At 41.8% G+C, this 23,318-nt stretch overlaps 1 protein-coding gene across 2 annotated transcripts in view; it reads right to left on the bottom strand.

The window, feature by feature from the left end:
• The window catches only part of slc4a7 (solute carrier family 4 member 7), a 225,499-nt gene that overhangs the window by 120,164 nt on the left and 82,017 nt on the right, over window positions 1-23,318 (bottom strand). For both annotated transcript variants that reach the window (XM_084336015.1, XM_084336016.1), the window contains exons 3-6: window positions 15,371-15,517; window positions 10,916-11,054; window positions 9,172-9,332; window positions 5,409-5,591 (exon numbers count right to left, since the gene is read on the bottom strand). In XM_084336015.1, coding sequence (XP_084192141.1) covers window positions 5,409-5,591; window positions 9,172-9,332; window positions 10,916-11,054; window positions 15,371-15,517 — 630 coding nt within the window. The remainder of the gene's footprint in view (window positions 1-5,408; window positions 5,592-9,171; window positions 9,333-10,915; window positions 11,055-15,370; window positions 15,518-23,318) is intronic.

Here is a 23,318-nt window from a genome sequence, read left to right as displayed (position 1 = left end):
ACCCTTATCAGCCGATCTGAGGGCCCTGGTGTTGGTATAGGGGGTGAGGAGGTCTGCTAGGTAAGCAGGGGCCTTACCATTTAGGGCTTTGTAAACCAATAAAAGGACCTTGAAGCACCCATGGCTGGTGTTGAGCTGTAGCCAGCCAGCTAGCGTTGATGCTATTCAATGCTATCAACATTAGCTAAATAGCTAACCGACTAAATACAATAGACAGTGGTATCCTGAGGTAACGTTAAATAGAGAAAACTTTTGCTACAATAAGACAGTGGTATCCTGAGGTAATGTTAAATACAGACAACGTTTGCTAGTCGAAATGACTGGACACAGGGACAAGTTAAACATCAATCAATTAATTTAATACAACAGTAGTTTGAGCTGCGCGCACCATATTATATATGGCTTTGACACGTTCTCTCTCTCCTGCCGATTAAAATCCTCCTCATCATCGATTGCCTGTAGGCTGTAGTGCATTTTGCGCATGTGAGCCGCGGTCTCTCTCTCTCCACTCCTTTGGAAACTAGTGTTACGTTAGCTCAAAAGCACAGAACCGGACAACACAAGTTAAACTGCTAGCAACAAACAACGATAACACTTCCGGTCAGGGGGGGGGGGGGGGGGGGGTTGGGGATTTCAAAATAAAAAAGTTACGTCTAAAACAGGAAAAATAATTATTTTGTAAATATGTGGCACGCACTTATTTCTCGAGACAATTTGGTTTTTACGGAAACCTTTTTTTAAAGGGGAACTATTTTACTATTTCTTTCACTATTTGGGCACTTTTACACAATTCCTGTGAGTTTATGGAACACCTCTGTAATTATTTTTTTTTAATTAATTGTTTTGTATTTCTAATCAAGTACTCAAAAACAGCATTTTTCTACCTCAAGATCTTAAGCCGTTTTGAGCCTGGGCTCCAACCACTGTGTGGCCTGATGCCACATGGGGCCACATTATTATGCAGCCGAGTCTCTCTGACATCACAAATCAGCACATTTTCAGATGACTCAGTTCAGTGAGGGTGAATATTGTGAGAGGAGAATTGGAAGAATGCGCCAATATGAGAATTAGAGACATAGATCATATTAATATAAGTCCATATAGCTAGGAAACAATGCTAAACACTGAAAAAGGCCATTTATAAGATAGTTCCCCTTTAAATGAAAACGAAATGAAAACGAAAAAGATCAAAATCGTTTTCATCTGGACATGGCCTCAGACTGCGGGCAAAAGTGGCCCAAATCAGATTTTTTGTACAACATTGCACAAAAATACTAACTCAATTGGCAGAGTTAGCGGGTGGAAGTCGATGGGTGGTAATCTGGACGTTGTGGACAGCGACTCCTACAGGTCATTGGGGGACGCCTGCACAGCAGAGACAGGAAAATGGCGAGGGTAGTGTGAGCCTCCCACACGTTACACCTCGCCGAATGAGAGTCCGCGCTGGCAGGTGAAAAGATGCGACAGGCTGCCTCCACATGTATCGGAGGGGACATGTGATGCAAGGCTTCTATCCTCCCTACAACCGACCAGTGGGGGGCATATGCGAGCAACATTCAAGACAGGGGAGGGAAGAATTGGCACGGCTAAATTGGGATGAGAGAAAAAATTTAAAAAGGAGGGGGGAAAAGTGGGGGGGGGGGGGGGGGGGAATTGCACAAATCAATCACATGGAATCAGATTTTTTCAATTCTGATTTGATCCACTTTCAAATGTGATCCTATATCAGATACAGGTCAGATTCTTTGCAAATGCGAACTCAGTCTGAACAGTTGTGTTGGAATTCGTGCAACTTTTATGTCACTCTAGATTGACATTCATCACAACTCTGGGTTGGCGGGAGTAACTGTGAATAATAATAAATAATAATAATTAATTTAATTTATATAGCGCTTCTCAATAACCCAAAGTCGCTGACAGTAGTCGGGAGCAAGAGTACAAACAAAGAAATGAAAGCAAAGAAACAAAAACAAAGAAACAACAAAGAAACAAAAACAAAAGGAACATGAGACCATGGGGGGGAACAGGGGAGACAGCATGATAGCACAAAAAAGACTGGAGACAGACATCAATCAGGTTAGAGGGGAGGGGGGGGTTTAAGGGTGGGGGGGGGGTTGAAGGCAAGGGAGAACAGGTGGGTTTTGAGGCGAGCTTTGAAGGTGGAGAGTGTAGGGGAGTCTCTGATGGACTGGGGGAGGGAGTTCCAGAGTCGGGGTGCAGTACGAGAGAAGGCCCGATCTCCAAAGTTTTTAAGCTTGGATGTCGGGACAGTGAGGGAGGCAGTGGAGGAGGACCGGAGGGAACGGGTGGGGCGGTAGGGAAGAAGGAGATCAGTCAGGTAGGGGGGGGCCAGGCTGTGGAGGGCTTTGAAGGTGAGGAGTAGTGTTTTAAAGTTTATGCTGGGTTTGATCGAGCCAGTGGAGGGAGTGGAGGACAGGAGTGATGTGTTCGCGGGACCGGGTGTTAGTGAGGAGGCGGGCGGCTGAAGTTTATGGAGGGAGCGGGAGGTGATACCAGTGAGGAGGGAGTTGCAGTAGTCCAGGCGGGAGGAGATAAAGGCGTGAATGAGGGATTCAGCAGCGGGGGGGGAGAGGCAGTGACGGATTTTTGCGATGTTGCGGAGGTGAAAGTAGGATATTTTTACGATGGAGCGGACGTGGGGGTCAAATGAGAGGGTGGGGTCAAGGAGGACACCAAGGTTTCGGACTAGGGGGGAGGGGGTGATGGAGGTGGTCAATACAAACATGGAAGACAGCTGTGATGGAGGTGGTCAGTGGAGGGCAAGTGAGGTGTTTACCTTATAAGTATTTGGGGTGATACTTCTGTACAAGCAAGTTGGAAAACATATTGAAAGAAGAAATTACTCTCCTCCCTCTCCCCCATTATCATCTGCTCACAAATTAGCTGGCCTCCAATGCACATCAACTTATAAATTAAACCGTAAACTGTGACTTCAGTGTACTCCATGTTTACTTCCATCTTGGTTATTGTATATTTGCGCACGTGGGTCAGTTCAGGAGGCTGACCAGTTTACACTGGAATCTGATATTAGACACATTTATAAAGAATAAATAAATAAATAAATAAATAAATAAATAAATAAATAAATAAATAAATAAATAAATAAATAAATAAATAAATAAATAAATAAATAAATAAATTAATTAATAAATTAATTAAAATAAGTAATGTGAACAGCCAAACAAAAAAATCTGATCTGATCAATAAATCAACATTGAGGCTTGCAGTGTGAACATAGCCATAGATATTCCATCTTCTAAGATTAAAAATCTATTCACAAATTACCCAGACATTTTCTTTTCTTTCAGTTTTCAGTTATGACCTTAGAACTATAAATCATAACCTAAATTGGCTCTCTCCTACAGATTGGCAAGATTAGCCAAGCAGAAAAACATAGCAAAGCAAAAAATAAGCTTTGTAGCACAAATTGCCTACATAATCGTGGTGAATAAAGAATAGATTTTAAATCAAATCATGAAACCAAGAACCAAAACTGAATCCAATCGTAAAAATTGCTGTTAGCTAGAATTAGCTCTAACATTAGCTACCAAACAACAAGCTAGCATTAGCTCTAACATTAGCTAATAACAACAAGCTAGCATTAGCTCTAACATTAGCTACCAACAATGTCAACAACTATGTAACACTATCTAGTATCTAGTGTTAATCATATTTGAATCAGAGCTCTTGGGGGACTAAACAATAAGTCTCAAGTTAAGACAACATTAGAGAAAGTTGTGTTTAAAAGTCTAGTCATATATCACCATCAAATTGCATGTCGATGGGAGGCCATGCACCAATCATGTGACTTTGTCACTGTTAACTCAACCAATCAGCACAACAGACCCAACCCACTTTAGAGACAAGTTTGTGCACATCATCCGACAAAATATGACCACCTGTGGTCAAAACAAACAAACAAAAACGGAAGGCATTTTTCAAAAGAAAATTTGTGGGAACCTTCAAAGTCACAGAAAAAAGCCACAGTTTGAAACAAGACATTCTTGAAATAGTGCAAACCTTAAAAATAATGACATTGTGTGAACACTTGTCATTGTGGCTTCCCTGTGCAATCTTAAGCTACAGATAGCAAGTTACTAGGTGTGCAATTTAGCTAATGTACGTTGCTAACGCTGCGTAACTTATAGCTTCGTACATTGCTAGGGTTGATAACAGGCCTGCGCAGTTTTAACCACCGCCTTGCCAAGCGCGTTGCCGCGAGCCGCCGAGCCACGGAAATCTCACGGGAGCAAGGCGCTCGCAGTTTCCAGGGCTAGGCGACGCAGTTGCTCTCCACCGACTGCACAACCTCATGCATGATGGGAAACGACTTGCTCTGGTTTGCGCAAAGCGCCCATTGGCTCAGAAAAGCTGTCACCACCCACAAGGAAGTTATGAGACGTCCATCTTATCCATCATTATTCCAAGATAAACTTCATGAAATGTCAGACAGACACCAAATGATCTTTATAGGAGTACTGACATTCACAATTGAATGCCTAATAAATGCTGTCTTAATAAACATCTCTGCAATGGAGTTTATATCGAAATAACAGTATCAACCACCCTGAATAAAATATAATGAGAAAGTTATTTGAAGAAGCTCTTGGTACACAAACTCCGGTATCCAATAATAATAAATGAAGACTTGATTCACATCAATTTGTAGTGAGTGTTATAGTATTTCTACCTGTTCTCATATACCCCCCCCCCCCCCCCCCCAAGTAAAATCCAAAGGATAATTAGCTGGCATTATCCTCATCAGTGCTCTCGAAGTTATAATTAGCCAAAACTATAATATATAGGCCTATATCTCGTTGCACACATCTTACATGATAAAGCATCTGCTGAATAATTCTGTTTTGCCTCAATATATATATATATAATGTGTGTGTGTGTGTGTGTGTGTGTGTGTGTGTGTGTGTGTGTGTGTGTGTGTGTGTGTGTGCGTGTGTGAGAGAACGCAATATCTGCCATTGCGAGACAAGGCCAGCAGGCTAGTCAACTCAAGAAGTGTTACTTTTTTACTCCTCCCCCGGCTGTAATCGGCTACTCTCGCTGGAGGTTTTTGAGGCGAGCCGAAAGTAATCTCAAACAAGCTTAACGTTAGCTTGGCTAACGTGCGTTGCTAACTTTGCATGGAAAACGTGTGCTACTAATGTTGATAAGACTTGGCTAATGTTAATGTCGCTAGCTAACATGTTACCTTGTGGTTCGCTGTATGCACATAGCAGCGTGAGCCGTGATTGTATACATAGGAGCATAAACTGTGACTCGTCTACTTTTGTGGAGACAGACAGACAGACAGGACATACAGACAAATGCTGTTCTAGACAGCTTGCGTGACATGAAGAAGAAACAGATCAAGCGGGCAGGGCGGGCCTCACCGTTCAGTAAATGAGAGTCAGAGTGTTTCTTGCCGATGTCTGCAAAGGAGCGCACCAGAGGGATGCGGTTGCTCAGCTTCTTCTCACTCTGGTGGTGGTGTCTCTTCAGCAGGGCCTCACGCACCTTCTGCCTTGCGTCCTCCTCAAGCTGTCCCGACGCCACCATGCTGTCGATCACCATGTCTGGAAGAACGACAACAAGGTTAAAGTGGTAATCCTCATTTTTGGTTGTTTTGGCGATAAGCGATCATTGCAGTTTTAGTTTTTTTGCACTGTATTGACTTGCTTTCAATCTTGAAAATAAAAAAAACGACTACAACTACTGCTACACCTACTACAAACTAAGGAGTTAGGCTTCTCTTCATTCAAATAAACTGCTGTTGTTGCTGGTGGCAAAAAAACATACCGTTTTATCTGTCATACCTTGTGTGCAGGTTGATTTCCCCAGGAATGTCCCACCAGAAAACTGGTTAGAACAGCCCAGAACAGCTGTTTGGTAAAATCACTATTCTGTTATATCAATTGACGATTGAGAGTGTAAAAAATATGAAAATTTTCAAAATTATTATTTTAACTTTATTGTCAATAGCCCCAGTTCAACCAAAATTACCCTGAACTTTCTATATTTCACGATCCTACATTGTTCCTTCATCCCATCCTTCAAACACTGTCCGTGTTTCCTTCACAGTGTAAAGGCTCGCGAAGATGCCATTTATCCAATCAGTTGCATTCTACATGGGGAAATGGGAAGTAGGATACTTTTATTTTGCACCTTTATAAAGATCTGTGTATATATATTTTATGTTTGATGATTACTTTACATTTATTATTTATTTATTTGTCAGAGACAATGCAAAAGTAAACATTGTAGCTGGTTACAATAACAAGATACAGATGCATTGCATATAGGATTTCTAGCCAAGGCTAATTTGCAACCCCTGTCCCTGGTTAGGCTTTCCTACTTAAAAGTGGTCATTACATAATTTGGTAATGATGATATTATCATCATTACCAAAAGTACATTAGTTAAAATGAGCACATAATTGTGACATTCTTTATATGATCATACAATAATTTCGTTAATTACATCAGTCATTTTACGTATGTGTGCATGTGTGTGTTCCGTGATTCATGGCAATATGTGTATTTTCATGTTTATAGGTGTGTGTGTGTCTGTATGCATGTGTGTACTGTAGTCTTATCTAGTAATATGTATGTTTGTCTATGTGAGTCTGTTCCTCTAGCTTTGTGTACATATCCATGTGTGTCTGTTCCTCTATCTGTGTGTACATGTCCATGTGTATGTATGAGTGCACGATCAGTGATCAATGATCGCAGGTTTGGTTGTTTCAGCCAGTGTTGTTTTCAGATCAGTTTGTGTTTTTATTTCAGTTGGCAGGGCGTTCCAAAAATGTATCCCTTTTACAGAAAAGAATGATTGACCAAAAGTGGTTTTGCGCTGTGCCACCCTGCAGTTGCCATTTACTGATCCCCTAGCGGTTATTAATAATACATTTATTTTACATAGCGCCTTACATAAGGTATCTCAAAGTGCTTGAACTTTATTCTATTGGTGTTTGTTTTTGCGACATAGGATAAATGTGAAAATAAAACATTTCAAGTTTGTTTTCGCGGTCTTACATAGCTTTTTAACAAGCTTAGGTTATATTTCAATTAGACTGAGTCATTGATTACCATGATCTTAAAATATATAATATTTATATATATATATATATATATATATATATATATTATATACAGGTGCAGCTCGATAAATTAGAATATCGTGGAAAAGTTATTTTATTTCAGTAATTCAATTCAAGCGAAACTCTCGTAGATTATAGATTCATTACACACAAAGTGAAATATTTCAAGCCTTTATTTGTTTTAATTTGGATGATTATGTCTTACAGCTCATGAAAGCCCAAAAGTCTGTATCACCAATACATTTTTAAAAATAGATGTATTTTTCTTTTGTATATAGAAATGTCGGCCTTCTGAAAAGTATGTTCATGTATGTTCACTCAGTACTTGGTTGGGGCTCCTTTTGCACAAATGACTGCATCAATACAGCTAAATATATAGACTTGTCCACGATATTCTAATTTATTGAGCTGCACCTGTATAATTAATTAAATATATATAATAACTCCTCCTCAGTCCAGACTTTGGTTAACTTGGCCTTACTTTCAACCCTCTGAAACCTTAGCCAGTGGATCACCCGACATTCATTCAGTGGATCACCCGACATATCATCATCATTATGTTTTGAAGGCCGCAGCGGGCTCGTTTTTAAGTTAGCATGAAGCCAGCGATATCATATGTATCTTGATATCATATCAAGATTACATACCATGCATCTTGAGCTTGCAAGGAATCGGTTGATACAAACACGTCATACTAGCTTACTGGGAAAAGGGTCAAATATAAGCTCCAATATAAGACGACCCCACTTTTTCAGGTCTAATTTGTGGGGGGGAAAACACTATCTTATATTCGGGACAATAGGGTAACTGATGTCTCCAAATGTTTCACAAACCATAGTCTCGTAGCCATATCTCACTCTCAACACTACCTTAGGGCTGTGTGAGCGCCGGAGGAAGGTCTGGCTGGACCCATTATTATTCAGGTATAGAAAAAAACGCTATGGCTTGTTTGTATTTCTTTAAACCAATCACAATCATCCTGGGCTGCGCTAAGCAAAATCGTGTCGCAGACAGCAGAAGGGGAGGACAATTCCGACTGAAACCAAAACATGCAGGTGAGTCTCAGGATAAATTAACCCATTCTCTGCCACGCTTATATCCATCGCTGTTTGATCTCTGGCAGCACTGTAAGTCTATGGAGATGTTCACCTTCTTTGCAGGGCTATAACTTTTTTAATTGTATTGCTAAATTGACATTACTATGGCCCATTCAACATCGATTATCTATTGTTCAGGATGTAGGAACGTTTTACTTTTTCATTCACACAAAAATACTGTCTATAGTATAAATATGTTTTTATCGTTTTCTGCAGTATTTCCCAGAACGTGAGATATAGGCACAAATGCATATATTAGATCATCAAATGCAGTTTGATACCGATCGACGCTATATTAAAAATGTCAACTGTACATGGTCCTAAGGGTTATAACTGATCATGCGCGGGTGAACGAGGGGGGGGGGGGGGCGTTTATAATTCCGTGATACTCGTTAGATGCTTCATGTAGTATGGGTCATATATTGATCAGAGCAGTTTGTATCGAAAATGATAAACAAAAACGCTGAAACTCACGTCAGTCTCCTCGTACCGTTGGGCGATGAGTGGAGCAAACAGATCCCAGTTATGTGGTGGGGATCTAGGCGATCCATTTCCGGTTTGTATATTACTAATACACGCCCAAATCATGTAGATTATTGAGTTATGGCAAAGATCCATATCCACGGTGTGTGTATTGAGTCCCGCGACGATAAACGAGTGGCCGGACGGAATAGGGAGACGCACCGGGATCACAAGAGATCCACTTCCGGTTGCAACTCGCCGACCAGCCACCAGGTGGCAGTATTGAAGCGTTGCAGAGTTGTGCTGGCTCACACAGCATCCGACAAGGCTCCGTGAGTGAAATATGAATACCATGGCGAAAATATGAAATTATGATCAGAATCACGTCGTACGCCGTTATTGGCAGAATTCGCATGAACTTGAAACCCGGTGTACGACGTTATTGGCGGGGAAAGGGTTAAGGACCCTGTGGGCGTTCAGCCTCAGCAGCCAACGGACCTGCGATCTCCTCTATGGTGTTGGCTCTCATGTCCAGCATGACGGTTCCGTTGAGGATGCAGCTCCGCAGCTCAAACAGGCTGTGCAGAGACAACGTGGCCACGTAGGGTTTACTCCACCGCTCGCCCCCATCCTCCACGTCCTCCTCGAACTTCAGCCATCTGCAACACCAAACACACGCACAGCCGTTTAGTTACAACAGTTATGGCAGGGTGATGTCGAAGTTAATTCATATTAATTCAGGTTATTTAATGGAAAAAAAATGTATCACTACAAAAGGGGAATTATTTTTATTTAGGCTATCACAATACAGTGTATCTGCTCCCAAAGGCAAAATCACAGGTTAAATAATCCCAATTGATTTCATGTGTGATGTGTCGTGATGTGTCAAATATCAAATTATATTTCCTCAAATATCTCTGACCTCATTTGTGAGAATTCCAAGTTAATTATGTGCCTACTATTCTCTATAACCAGTGTTGTAGTCAAGACTAAGATGAGACCAAAAGCAGTCGAAGGTGGGTCTTTTCCGAGACAGGGAATATAATTGTGTCCAAATATGGCTCTCCAAACAAACTGTTACCTTGTAATTGAATTGAGCTGTAAGTAACACAATACAAGGATTCCGTGTCCCCAATGAAATTACTGGTGGACATATTCAAACTAATTTACTCTCAGTAACTGTCAAACTAAATGAATGTGTGCAAAGCTGTTTAGAGTTTTTGGATGTGTGTGAGATTATGTGTAAAATAAATCTGAATCGTTTTTTTAAGTGAAGTGCCACTTTAAGTTATTTGAGTGCAATGGCAACTCTTGTAAGTCAGTTTCAGAGCCTTACTGCCCAGGGGTAGGTTGTTCCTCTTAATGAATACAAATGTACTATACCTAAAGCCAAACCCATGTCTATCATTAGAGAAAGAAACAGCAGTGCCTGGATGGCAGCAATCAACTGATCTAACATCCACAAACTAAAGAGACCGCAGTATCCATATCATCCATACTCTGTCATACTAGACATCCATACTCTAGCCCTGTCATACTAGACATCCATACTCTAGCCTTGTCATACTAGACATCCATACTCTAGCCCTGCTATACTAGACATCCATACTCTAGCCCTGCCATACTAGACATCCATACTATAGCCCTGCCATACTAGACATCCATACTCTAGCCCTGTCATACTAGACATCCATGGAGTATGACGAGCTAGAGTAGAGTATGGATGTCTCGTATGGCAGGGCTAGAGTATGGATGTCTAGTATGACAGGGCTAGAGTATGGATGTCTAGTATGACAGGGCTAGAGTATGGATGTCTAGTATGGCAGGGCTAGAGTATGGATGTCTAGTATGACAGGGCTAGAGTATGGATGTCTAGTATGGCAGGGCTAGAGTATGGATGTCTAGTATGGCAGGGCTAGAGTATGGATGTCTAGTATGACAGGGCTAGAGTATGGATGTCTAGTATGACAGGGCTAGAGTATGGATGTCTAGTATGGCAGGGCTAGAGTATGGATGTCTAGTATCATGGCAGGGCTAGAGTATGGATGTCTAGTATCATGGCAGGGCTAGAGTATGGATGTCTAGTATGACAGGGCTAGAGTATGGATGTCTAGTATGACATCTAGGAGCGCTCAAATGTAATACCAAGTCATGCATGGCTTCACATTGTGCTACCGGGGTATGTTTTTGAAGCATGTAAGTGGTCCATATAGAGCAGACTGTAGTGTTGTTGCGTATATACCGGGCGGTTTCCTTCCACTCCTGGATGTGTCCGTCTCTGAAGGAGAGCTCGTCCAGCTCGGTGAAGAGGTCATGGGGGATGTGCTCCTCGTCATCATCCTCTGTCCCAAGAATGAACTGAACCCTTTGGGAAGGCGTGTCTGGGGAAAGAACATGGATCCATTTCATGGGTTTCTGTGTGAGCAGACGGGGCGGGCGGGTGTGTTTATACGTTTAATTTTCTATCCATTTTTTGTATAAAAATGGAGAGTCAAATGGGATTGTGGATTTGGAGAATTGCCACATTCCTAAGGTTGCGAGCAGCTGCGTTCAAGTTTAAATGTGTGTTTGGGGCCCTCCTCTAGTAGAAGTTTTGAGTGCCATCTGGAGAATGTTTTTTTCTTTTTCTTGAATGGACATTTTACACGCATACTTTTTTTTTATTGAATTATTTTTACTTTTGCATAACTGCATGAATGCTAAAAAGGATCATACTAGTTTGTTTGACCATGTGGATTCCAAGTCATTCTTGCCTTCATACGAGAATCACTGTGCCCTTCTTTTTTCATTCTTTAAAAAGGGGCATTTCAACAAAAAACTATGCCGATTTATTTTTCACATAATCTCACACACATCAAAAAACTCTAAACAGTTTTGCACACATTCAATTAGTTTGGCAGTTATTGAGAGTAAATTAGTTTGAATATGGCCACAGTGATGTCATCAGGGACATTGAGTCCTTGTGTTGTGTTAATTACAGATTAATGAAATGATAAGACAAGGTATTGCTGTAATTAACACAGCACAATGATTCAATATCCCATATGACACCACTCTCAATATTTACTCTCAATAAACTTCCAAACTAGATTAATCTGTTCAAAACTGTTTTGGGATGTGTTTGAAATTATGTGTTTTTTGGTGAAGTGTCCTTTTAACAGTTACTAAAATTATTTATTTCATGCAGATTCAATTGTATCTGAAAATATGTCTTAAAACACCACATAAACCCATGAAAGTCACCACGTCTGACTAAAACACCATGCTAACATCTCAGGGCGGCTAGGTGGTGTAGTGGTCTAAGGCACTCGCCACCAGTGTGGAGACGCTAGGATTCGCGTGTTCGAATCCAGCTCTCCACATTGTTTTTCAGTTTGGCTGGTCGTCCGCAGTAATACACATTGGCCGTATTACGGGGAGGGAAAAACTGAAGGGTGGGGATCGAACGTTGTGAACAAGCGACTCCTACAAGTCGGTTGGTGCGCCTGCGCAGTAGAATCAGGAAGTGTCGGGGGCAGCGTGAGCCTCCCACGCGTTACTCCTCGACACTGAGAGGTCGAGCTGCGCAGGTGAAAAGATGCGACTGCTGTTACCTCAAGTACCGGAGGGGACTTGTGCTATGTATGACTTAGTCCACATTGCAGCCGGCTTGTGGGAGGCAAGAAACAGCGTTCGTGACAGGGGAGGGTTGAATTGGATGATACGAAATTGGGATGGGAGAAAAATATAGAAAATGGGAGAAAAAGTGGATCAAAAAAAAAAACACCATGCTAACATCTGACTAAAACACCATGCTAACATCTGACTAAAACACCATGCTAACATCTGACTAAAACACCATGCTAACATCTGAATAAAACACCATGCTAACAGCTGACTAAAACACCATGCTAACATCTGACTAAAACACCATGCTAACATCTGAATAAAACACCATGCTAACAGCTGACTAAAACACCATGCTAACATCGGACTAAAACACCATGCTAACATCGGACTAAAACACCATGCTAACATCTGACTAAAACACCATGCTAACATCTGACTAAAACACCATGCTAACATCCGACTAAAACACCATGCTAACATCCGACTAAAACACCATGCTAACATCCGACTAAAACACCATGCTAACATCTGACTAAAACACCATGCTAACATCTGACTAAAACAAACACCATGCTAACATCCGACTAAAACACCATGCTAACATCTGACTAAAATGTGTCTTAAAACACCACATAAATCCATGAAAGTCTGACTGACATCTGAGGTGCATTTATTTCCCCGAGTAGTTGTGTTTATTTCTGTTCCCTGAAAGGTGCTCTATTTGTTCAGTTCATCTTGTGCTTGCTTGCACCCCGCAAGTTTACATTTTTTTATTCAACAGACCTGCTCCTTTAAAAGAAAACTCAGCCACTCCTGCCCACCAACACGCAATGTAAAAAATAAAATAACAGTTTCAAAAACAACCATCTTGTTTTAATAAAATTAATGCAAATAATGTTTCAAGACAATTAACAGTTTGGACTGAAGAAATGTTATTCAAACGGGCTCCAGTCAATAGAGTAATTTCAAGCAGACTCAAGAAGGAACATAAAAAATAAAATGTCCTTATGAGCCTTTTCGAAAAATGTCCCTCCTAGTTTGAGATGAGAGAGGGTATGTTAGAGAAAGAGAGAGACTAACTTAGCTCTTCTACTGTAATGGATTCAAATAGATACTGCAATTATTACCTCATTTTTGGCATAGCCTTATAAACATGTAGAAAAATGCCCCTATCTTACCGCTTCTTCTCATCCCCTATCCATCTCCAGTGGCGCAGTGGTTAGCACTGTTGCCTCACAGCAACAAGGCCATGGGTTTAAACCTCAGCAGGAGGCCTTTCTGTGTGGAGTTTACATGTTCTCTCTGTGTTTGCGTTAGTTTCCTCCCACATCATGAAAAGACATGCATGCTAGGTTTATCCTGCCATCGCCCTTGACTAAAGTACTGGCATTACAACTGGAGTTGTAATAAATAAACAACTCACTGTAGCACCCACTTTACCCACTTTAGACACTTTATATTTATTGGTAAAGAGATTTGCACTACAACAGTTCATACCTCATTGCACCTTACCCTAAGTTGTACCTCATCCCATTTCTGCATTGTACTTTATATTGTAATTAATTTTTTTTTTGCAAATAGTTTTTTTCTACTCTGTATTGTATATTGTATATATGTACGGTATATTGTTTTGAACACTTTTGTTTACACTTGTTACGTACTTTTGACTTATTTTTTTACTTATCTATTTTCTTTTTATCTATAGCACACTCTCAGGAGCAGAACAGGAAAAAGCATTTCATATAAAAGTATTCTGTATTTTGTAGACAACTAATAAAGAAACTTGAAACTTGAACTTGGTCCCCGGAAGCCGCACTGTGTGGCTCCCCACTGCTCCTAAATAGTTAGGATGGGTTAAATGCTAGGACAAATTTCCCCATGGGGATTAATAAAGGTTTAACTTAACGCTGAAGATTGAACTGCGTATAAAGAGAGGTAGAATGTTATTCCCTCTTTATTGGCATAATTAGCTAATGGAAACATTTCCGTAGTTTCCCGCCTGTCTACAGCATGCCGGAGCTATAACCATTTTGACAGCGGCGCCTATTTCCCTCTCGGTTACGGCAGGAGGACCCACAACAGTTTAGTGGGAATGGAGCTCTCTAGTATACGGTGACTAAAAAGTTATATATCTTCTTGAGATACTGTGTTATACACAATGGCACAACATTTCAGAAAACATGTGATACATAAGTATTTTAGACAAGTATGGTGACTTTCTTGAGTTTATATGGTTTCAGATACAATGGAAGCCAATGACAAAAATAAATAAAAATTACTACCAAATCTTTCAGCAACAGTAAAAGATTATGAAAAAATATGAGCACCTTGATTTTTGTATCAAAGTGAGTATGACTTGGAACACACATGTAAAAAAAGACTGGGCTGGTCCTTTAAAATAATGTTGTACTGGCGGTTAGGTGGCCGAGCGGAGATTGCGTTCGTCACCAGCCCCGGAGCTGAGCTGGATTTGCCTGTTCGAATCCAGCTCACAGCTCCGGGGTTGTCACCAGCTTGGCTGGCCGTCTGCACTGATACAATTGGCTGTATCAGAGGGTGGGAGAAGCTGGCGGGGTGGGTCCGGGTCGTTGTAAACAGCGACTCCTACAGTTCGGTCGGGGCGCCTGCTAAGCGCGGATTGGACGTGAGGGGGATAGTGTGGTCCTCCCACACGCTACGCCCTCTCAATGAGAATCCGCGCTGCCAGGTGAAAAGAAGCGGTGATTGGCTGGACATGTGTCGGAGGAAGCACGTGGTAGCCTCCACTCTCCCAGATGATCTGACTGTGGGGGGTAAGTGCGCAGCGACCAGGAAGGGACTGGGAATTGGCATACGACTAACATTGGGATGGGAGAAAAATCGGAGGAAAATGGAGGGGGAAAAAGACCAATAAAAAAAAAAAAAAAAATGTTGTACTAAGTTGTTTTTACTGATCTGTCTCACAGCAGTGTAGCCATCAATTTTGGGGTAGGGGGGGGGGGGGTCTAAAAAGGTGGTATGGTATAGTGTGGTGTAGGTGTAGTATAGTATGGTATGGCATGGTCTGATATAGTATAGTATGGTATGATATAGGCGGGACTGGTCCTACCGTACGTGGGAGACTCTCGTCCATCCTCCCTGTCGGAGCTGCGGTCTCGTCTCTTGCGATGGTGTCTGTGTCCACGGTGACGATGTCTGCGTTTGCTGCTCTGTTTACCCAGTGGGACATGGACGCCCACATACACAGCCCTGTGGCCTGGGGTGGGAAGAGAGAAAACACAGGTTTAACAACTGCTCCATGTACATACATTAACTCCAAGATACTTTGGAAGACAAAGTTGAATGAAGAAAATGTTCATAGTTGATGGCCCACAATTTCGTTTACAATATAAGTAAGTAATATATTTACTATTCAAGGTATAGTATCTACAGAAGAGTTCCTAAGTTGTTGATATATCTCTGCAATCTTGTCACCAAGGCAAAGTTCCATAACAAACACACACACTGGGGAGACAGTGGCTCAGGAGATTGTTACCAGAGCGGTTGTCCGGTTATCGGAAGGTTCCCGGTTTGATTCCAGGTCCCCCCGGGAATGTGTCGATGTGTCCGTGAGCAAGACACTTGAACGGTTTCCTCCGCCGTGGGTGTGTGAATGTGTATAAATTGTAAAACGCTTTATGCATTCCCATACCCCAAGAGAGCGTACTCCAGGTGTACCACCCTCTTATACCCTCAGCCCTTGCCCCCTCCCCTAGTGCACTGCAACCTGGGCCCGGGTAGGGCTTTTTTTTTTTATAAATAATTCGGGCTCGGCCGGGCCCGGGCACCGCCGTTTTTTTTTTTTTTTTTTGCGTTTTTTTTTCATTTTTTTCATATAACTAGGGTTATATGATAACCTTCGTTTTAAGATTCGCTTTCTCTTTTGCGCCAGAGAAACATTTGGATGTAATTACTGCAGCGCGCAGAGAGAACTCAGGGGACAAGTTCAACTCGATTGGTTGTGTTGGAATATAGCCAGTTGGCGAACGTTTTAATTTGTTCTTGGGATGTATGTAGCCGGTTTTGTTAACGGTGTTCAACGCGTTGCTGACGTCTGGTGAGTGATGTTTACTATTTGCTGGGTCGCGACTGCTACTTGTTTTGTTGTGATTTTCATTACGTTGCTCTGCTCGAAATCTGATTTCTGTTTTCTGTTTGTTTGTTTGACTGAGTAGGCTATTGTGTGTCGTGTGTGTGTGTGTGTGCGTGTGTCAAAGAAGATTCTATAGCCTTCACGTTTTACGAGGCTGATGTGTGACAGTGTGAGTCAGTCTATATAAGCGAGCACTGGGAGAGACGGCATTGCGAAACAGGCTATGTAAATGCTTCTTAGTTTTGTTTATTTATTACGTTCATATAAAACCGTGTTTCGAATATTTAAAACAAATACAAAAAAAATTATATTTTAATAATAATAATAATAATAATAATAATAATAATAATAATAATAATAATAATAATAATAATAATAATAATAATAATAATTTTTTTCGGGTTTTCACGCGGGCTAGGGCTTAAAATATTATTTACAGTCGGGCTTATTTTCGGGCAGGGCCTGAAGTTCAAGGGCTCGGGCAGGGCTCGGGCTTTATTTCAAGGCCCTTGCAGACCACTACTACCAACCCCGGGCTCGCGTGACCTGCCAGCTGCAGGTTGGTAGAGCGCAGTGACAGCTTGGCTGACCAATATCCTCAATCCCAGGGTCATTACATTACCCCCCCACAACAAAGTCCCTCGCCTCGAGGGACGAACTAAATGATCCACCCCAATACCCGCTAAAAACACAGTACTCAAATCTCTATCTCAATACCTGCTAAACAAACAGTACTCAAATCACACAGTACCCAAATCCCTCCCCCAATACCTGCTAAACACACAGTACTCAAATCGCACACAGTACCTATAAAGGCTTGAATGAACTTGACTAAAAAACAATAAACCTACAAACCATAAGGAGGCTGAAACCGGCTAGAAGTTGACGTGTCTGTGGCTCCTGTAGGCTACTCGTCTGATCAAAAGATAGAATGTCCACAAGGTCCATTGCAATAATACTTCAGTGGGTTTATTTATGCCACACAATTACCAATATGCACAATTTGCATGTAATATATAAAGTAAACGCTACTACCTTAGTACCTTCAAATGAACAAAACATTACAAACTACAAACAAAACAAGGTCCATGAAACGATGATAACGACGCCGGTCAAAACTGTTGCCATCAGTCCCACTCCCATTACCCTTTAAGTAGCCAGGTAAGCCACCTACTGTTGAGCAAAGGGACTGCTGCCATGAACCCAACTTGACAGGCACAACGCATAGAATGTGTAAGTACCAATGTATACAAATACATAAATCCAAACAAATACATAAAATATAGCATATGGAACTTTACCATGTAAATTGGCTCTTACAGTACCCAAATCCCTCCCCAAATACCTGCTAAACACACAGTACTCAGGCCATGTCCAGACGAAACCAATTTCAGTCGTATCAGTGAAAGTATTTGATCGTATGTACCTTTCATCCACACGGAACTGCATTCTGGCAGCCTGAAGGCGCTACTTTCTGAGACCGGCTCCCAGAGTGCGCAATTCTGAAGACGCCCCCCTTGCGTCACCATCTTTACAAGCGATACGCATCTTCTCCTGAACCGATGACGCGATAGCCCACCTCTCCCTTAGCCCGTGTGTGCAAACTCAGCCAAACATCACAACAACAATGGCATGTACAGTTCGTGTTACAGAAGCTATTGAGCTTGATCAGGCTTTTACAGCTAAATGTATTGCGCCTGTACTACCACCGTCGAGAACAGATTGACATCTCCCTTAATCCGCATGCAAACCCAGCCAACAAAAAAAGAAACATGATACATATATGTCTTATATGTCCAGATATGTCCTGGCTAGAAGTGTTTATTAAACACCGGGAGTTATTATTAAACAACAATGGCATCAGATGGTTGCGGTCGTGTTACAGAAGCTATTGAGCTTGATCGGGAGGCTACTGTGATGCAATACACGATACTAGCAAGAGATTAGCGTCACATAGCTGGCCTTTTTCTGAAAACCCCAAGTAGTAGCCAAGCACATATTGTTCCATAGCATACGCCTTCAGTTGATCATGACAAATCCTCTCTTACCTTGACGATTAAAAAGCCTCCATAATTTAGTAAATAAAGCTGTAGCCAGCCAGCTAGCATTGATGCTATTCAAAATGCTATCAACATTAGCTAAATAGCTAACCAACTAAATACAATAGACAGTGGTATCCTGAGGTAACGTTAAATAATACAGACAACGTTTGGACACAGGGACAAGTTAAACATCAATCAATTACTTTAATACAACACAGGTAGTTTGAGCCGCGGTCTCTGTCTCTCTCCACTCCTTTGAAAACTAACGTTAAGTTAGCTCAAGTTATCGAAAACAACGACAACACTTCCGGTCAGGGGTTTTCAAAATAAAAGAGCAACGTCTAAAACAGGAAAGACATTTAATTTGTAAATTTGTGGCACTCACTTATTATCTTGAGACATTTTCGTTTTTACGGAAACCTTTTTTTAAATGAAAACTAAATGAAAACGAAAAAGATCAAAATAGTTTTCGTCTGGACATGGCCTCAATTTCCCCAGTACTCAAAACTCTACCTCCCCCCCGGGCTGAAACCCGAGAAACCAAACACCCACTACCACTCCCACCACACCCAATGTCCCCAAACATCAACAACCACCAGAATCTTGGTGACGAGGACACTCTGCTGTGTCCTGGTGAAGAGGGAGGACACTCTGCTGTGTCCTGGTGAAGAGGGAGGACACTCTGCTGTGTCCTGGTGAAGGGGGAGGACACTCTGCTGTGTCCTGGTGAAGAGGGAGGACACTCTGCTGTGTCCTGGTGAAGAGGGAGGACACTCTGCTGTGTCCTGGTGAAGAGGGAGGACACTCTGCTGTGTCCTGGTGAAGGGGGAGGACACTCTGCTGTGTCCTGGTGAAGAGGGAGGACACTCTGCTGTGTCCTAGTGAAGAGGGAGGACACTCTGACTCTGCTGTGTCCTGGTGAAGATGGAGGACACTGCTGTACACACGGCAGAGAGTTCCATTTAACCATGGCTCTGTACACAGCAGAGTTCCATTCAACCATAGCTCCGTACACATGGGGCACATGTCCACACGGCCGCCGGGTCAGGCCCCCAATGTCATCGGCCGACCCCCGCAGTGGCTCCCCGGGTCTTTCGCCGTCTTCACTGTCGAGCCCGCCATCGTGCCATGGGCGCCGCCATGTTTGTTTACATCCTGGGTCACATTTGACCCCCGACCGGTGGGAAGCGGAACCCTGCGAAGCGTCGGTGGAACACTATTGCCTCGGCCGGCGGATAATTGGATAATCTTTTCTCTTAATTCATTGTCCATGTTTTCTGACCACCCGCACATTCCTTCTTCTTCTTCGTCCTCTCCTTTCTCACTCCTCACTTTCGCCCCGCCGCAGAAATCTATGCTGCCGCGCTAATGCTAACCGCCAACTGAAGCTAAGCTAACGCTCGACCGAAACGCACTCTTCCGTCAAACTCTTCTTTTCTCATTTGATTTCTTCTGACACCAATGTAGCTTCTTTTCTAATTTTTGTTTACTTCTGACACCAATGTAGCGTCTTCACTATTAACACTTTGATTGCCAGCGTGGCGTGCACTATTTATCGTTGGATGCCACCACCCACTTCAATGATAGCGCTCTAAACGCATAATCTCTATTTTAAATTGTCTAATGTGTCTAATCTGCCCGTCGTTTATCAATGACTTGTTTGCAGTCAACATTGTCGAGACGGATATTTTTTTAATTTTTTTTTATCTGTTCATTCAGGAAAATATAGATTCCGTGATAAACGGCATTTACTGAAATATTCGGGCATACACAAAAACGTTGTAATTTTTCGGCCTATTTATGAATAGTTTTCAAATAAACACTAGATTATCGATAGTATGTGTACTTATGCACGCTAGAGAAGCGATCTGAAAAATATATTCTCTCATTTCCTGATCAGCGCGCACACACAGACACACACACATAGGGCACACGTTGATATATAGGTCAAAATAGATCCGATTACCCCAAGACTGGTCAAATAAATTGCTTACCTCAGATCAGATGTTATCCAAAAAGATTATTCCAATTCCTGATCGCCATTCCAAATATCGATCGCGTTTATTGATTCAGCGTTGGGTACTGGAAATACATAATCCACGCTGTTCTGAGGGTCGGCGATCAACTTGGGTCTCTTCAGATGCCTCGCCGGAAAAGTAACAGGGTCTAAACCAATGGGGTGCAGTAGGGCTGGGCGATATGGCCTAAATATGATATCACGATATTTTCTGACCTTTCGGCGATACACGATACACATCACGATGTTTTTCTTTTTTTCCCCAAACAATTCATTATGAGGCTTACCAAGACAGTATTTGAGTTTGCAAGCTAACATTAAAGACAAAATAAAATACCCATGCATTTAGCATTTTTATATTATATATTAGATTTAGATTATTAGATTATATATTGCATATATTTAGCAATGAGATATTATATGATTTAGATATGAAATATGATGAATTGAAAATGGGGGACCCTGATGTAAACAAGACGAAAGTCTCTCTGGTCTGCATCCCCTTAACAATTATATGTATTGAGCTGTACTGTACCCATTCTGCAATATGTTAATAAAGTTTTAAATCAATCAATCAATCAATCAATAGCATTTTAGCATTTTTATGAAACTACTGTATATTTGTATGTCTCTAAATGTTTTAATGAATTGAAAAAGGAGGACCCTTATGTAAAAAAGCCGAAAGTCTTTGTCTGGTCTTCATCCTCCAGTCCACTGTACTGTATTGTACCCATTCTGCAATCTGTTAATAAAGTTATCATTCATTCATTCATTCATACGGCAAACAGAATAATTTTGATTGACAGTCGAGTCTGCCAATTATGTCACACCGCTTGCACCCGCCCTGCTGTTCTTAGCACCAATCGGCAAGCGTGTTGTGAAGTTGTTTACTTCCAGGGTCCTCCATTGATTTTGACGAGTGCTCACAACATAGCTACTAACGTTAGCTCCCCGCGGCCGACGACTAGATTACCAGCGCTCTGCAGTATGACTAAACGAGGCATAATGATTTTACTGCAACGAATGTTATAATAAAAGCCTTGCCATACATCTGTCTGATTGAAAACTTTAATAACAGACCGCAGAATGGGCACAACTCAGTCAGCACGGGCTGAGATATGCTATCTATCTAGGTCGTCCACGGATGTTGCTATGTAAATACGCTGATGTTATTGAACGTGTAACTATATAACGTTAATGCCACAAAACGAATGCCTTTGGTAATCATAAGTAGTAACTTTGATGCAGTAGTGTGTGTGTGTGGGGGCGGCGTTGTTCAAAAGTTTGAACGTGTGGACCAGATTGACGCGACACAATCATCTTGGGCAAAACATCACAATATCCACAATACGTTTAAAAAGTGTATCGTTAATGAACTGTACCCGATATTTATATAATATCGTCATATCGCCCAGCCCTGGGGTGCAGTTACACAGGGAGAGACGATAGGGGGCGGTATTTTCCCAATTGAGCTCCGAGAGAGTCTGCAACACTAGTGTGAGGCTCGATTGATAAAATAATATTATGAATTCAAATCACTAATAAAAAAAGAATACGACAAACAAACGCTATATGCCGTTGGTGGCACTCAACTGGCGGCATGAACTAACGACAAATCGCGTCCCTGGCACTCAAAGTGTTAACGACTCACCGACTCGTTGTTGTTTCTCACTTATCTCTTTATTCAATGTCTCAGGTATGGGTCTCAGGTACAAAGACTCGGTGCATCATCTCTGCTTGCATTCCCATACCCCAAGAGAGTGAACTTCCAGGTATACCAGCCTCTTATACCCTCAGCCCCTCCACCAACCCGGGCTCTCGTGACCAATAGCGTCACCTGCCAGCCCCAGGTTGGTAGAGCGCAGAGTGACAGCTCGGCTGACCAATCTCCTCAATCCCAGGGTCGTTACAATATGATGTCAAGGCACAGCGCACCAACAGAAAGTAGACTGTACTGTACGCATCGCTCCTCATATATTTAATACTATGTACATCAGTCTTAGCCTACAGTATGGTTGTGATGCATGGGGGCAGTAAATGTAAACATTTCTGCCAGTAAACGTGGTTCATCTGTAGATCCTGCTGATACGGACAGGAAACCATTAACACAGTGGTGCGAGGATCTCTCACAGTCCTGCTAGATACTATGTTTTGTTTCCATTGACTTCAACCTCTACAAATCACGTCTAGACAAAAGGAATTTAGAGCACGGACGACACGCACCATCTATCATCACTGGGACAGAGGGAAAAGAAAAGACTCAAAAAGGACAAGATGGGACATGCAAGGCTCCTCTTTTGTAAACATCTTCTGAATGCTGGCGACGATAGCCCTTGCTGTGAGATGTGCCGTGGACGTCAATGGAGGCATGATTTAGATGGGAGAAAAAATATGGATGCACAAAGTACACTGCCAATATTAATTTAGAGTCCTAAACTTACGATACCTAGCACCGATCCAAACCAGCACTTTTACTGAACAGTGTAGATTTAGACTATTAGTTTGGGGTCATTAGACAAAGTGGATTGAGTTAGTGATTGTTGAGTTAGATACATTTGTCACCATTAGACAGCTCTAACATTAAACTATGAGTCACTATTAGACAGCTCTAACATACTACTAGGAGACACCATTAGATATATCGAACATGCTACTAGGAGTCACCATTAAACAACTCTAACATGCTACTATTAGACAGATCTAACATGCTACTATTATACAGCTTTGATTTCCGACATGGCTCTTCATATCAGATTTATTTGTGCGATATTTCTATTGATATCGACTGTATTTTAACCTGGTATTGACCCGATATATAGGCGTCCAGTACTCCAGATTCCAGTTTGAAACTACGTGTGTTGTAGTC

This window comes from Notolepis coatsorum, assembly GCF_963971535.1.
Source record: "Notolepis coatsorum genome assembly, chromosome: 19".
In the NCBI taxonomy this organism is placed as follows: domain Eukaryota; kingdom Metazoa; phylum Chordata; class Actinopteri; order Aulopiformes; family Paralepididae; genus Notolepis; species Notolepis coatsorum.
This window is presented reverse-complemented; position numbering and strand designations above follow the sequence as displayed.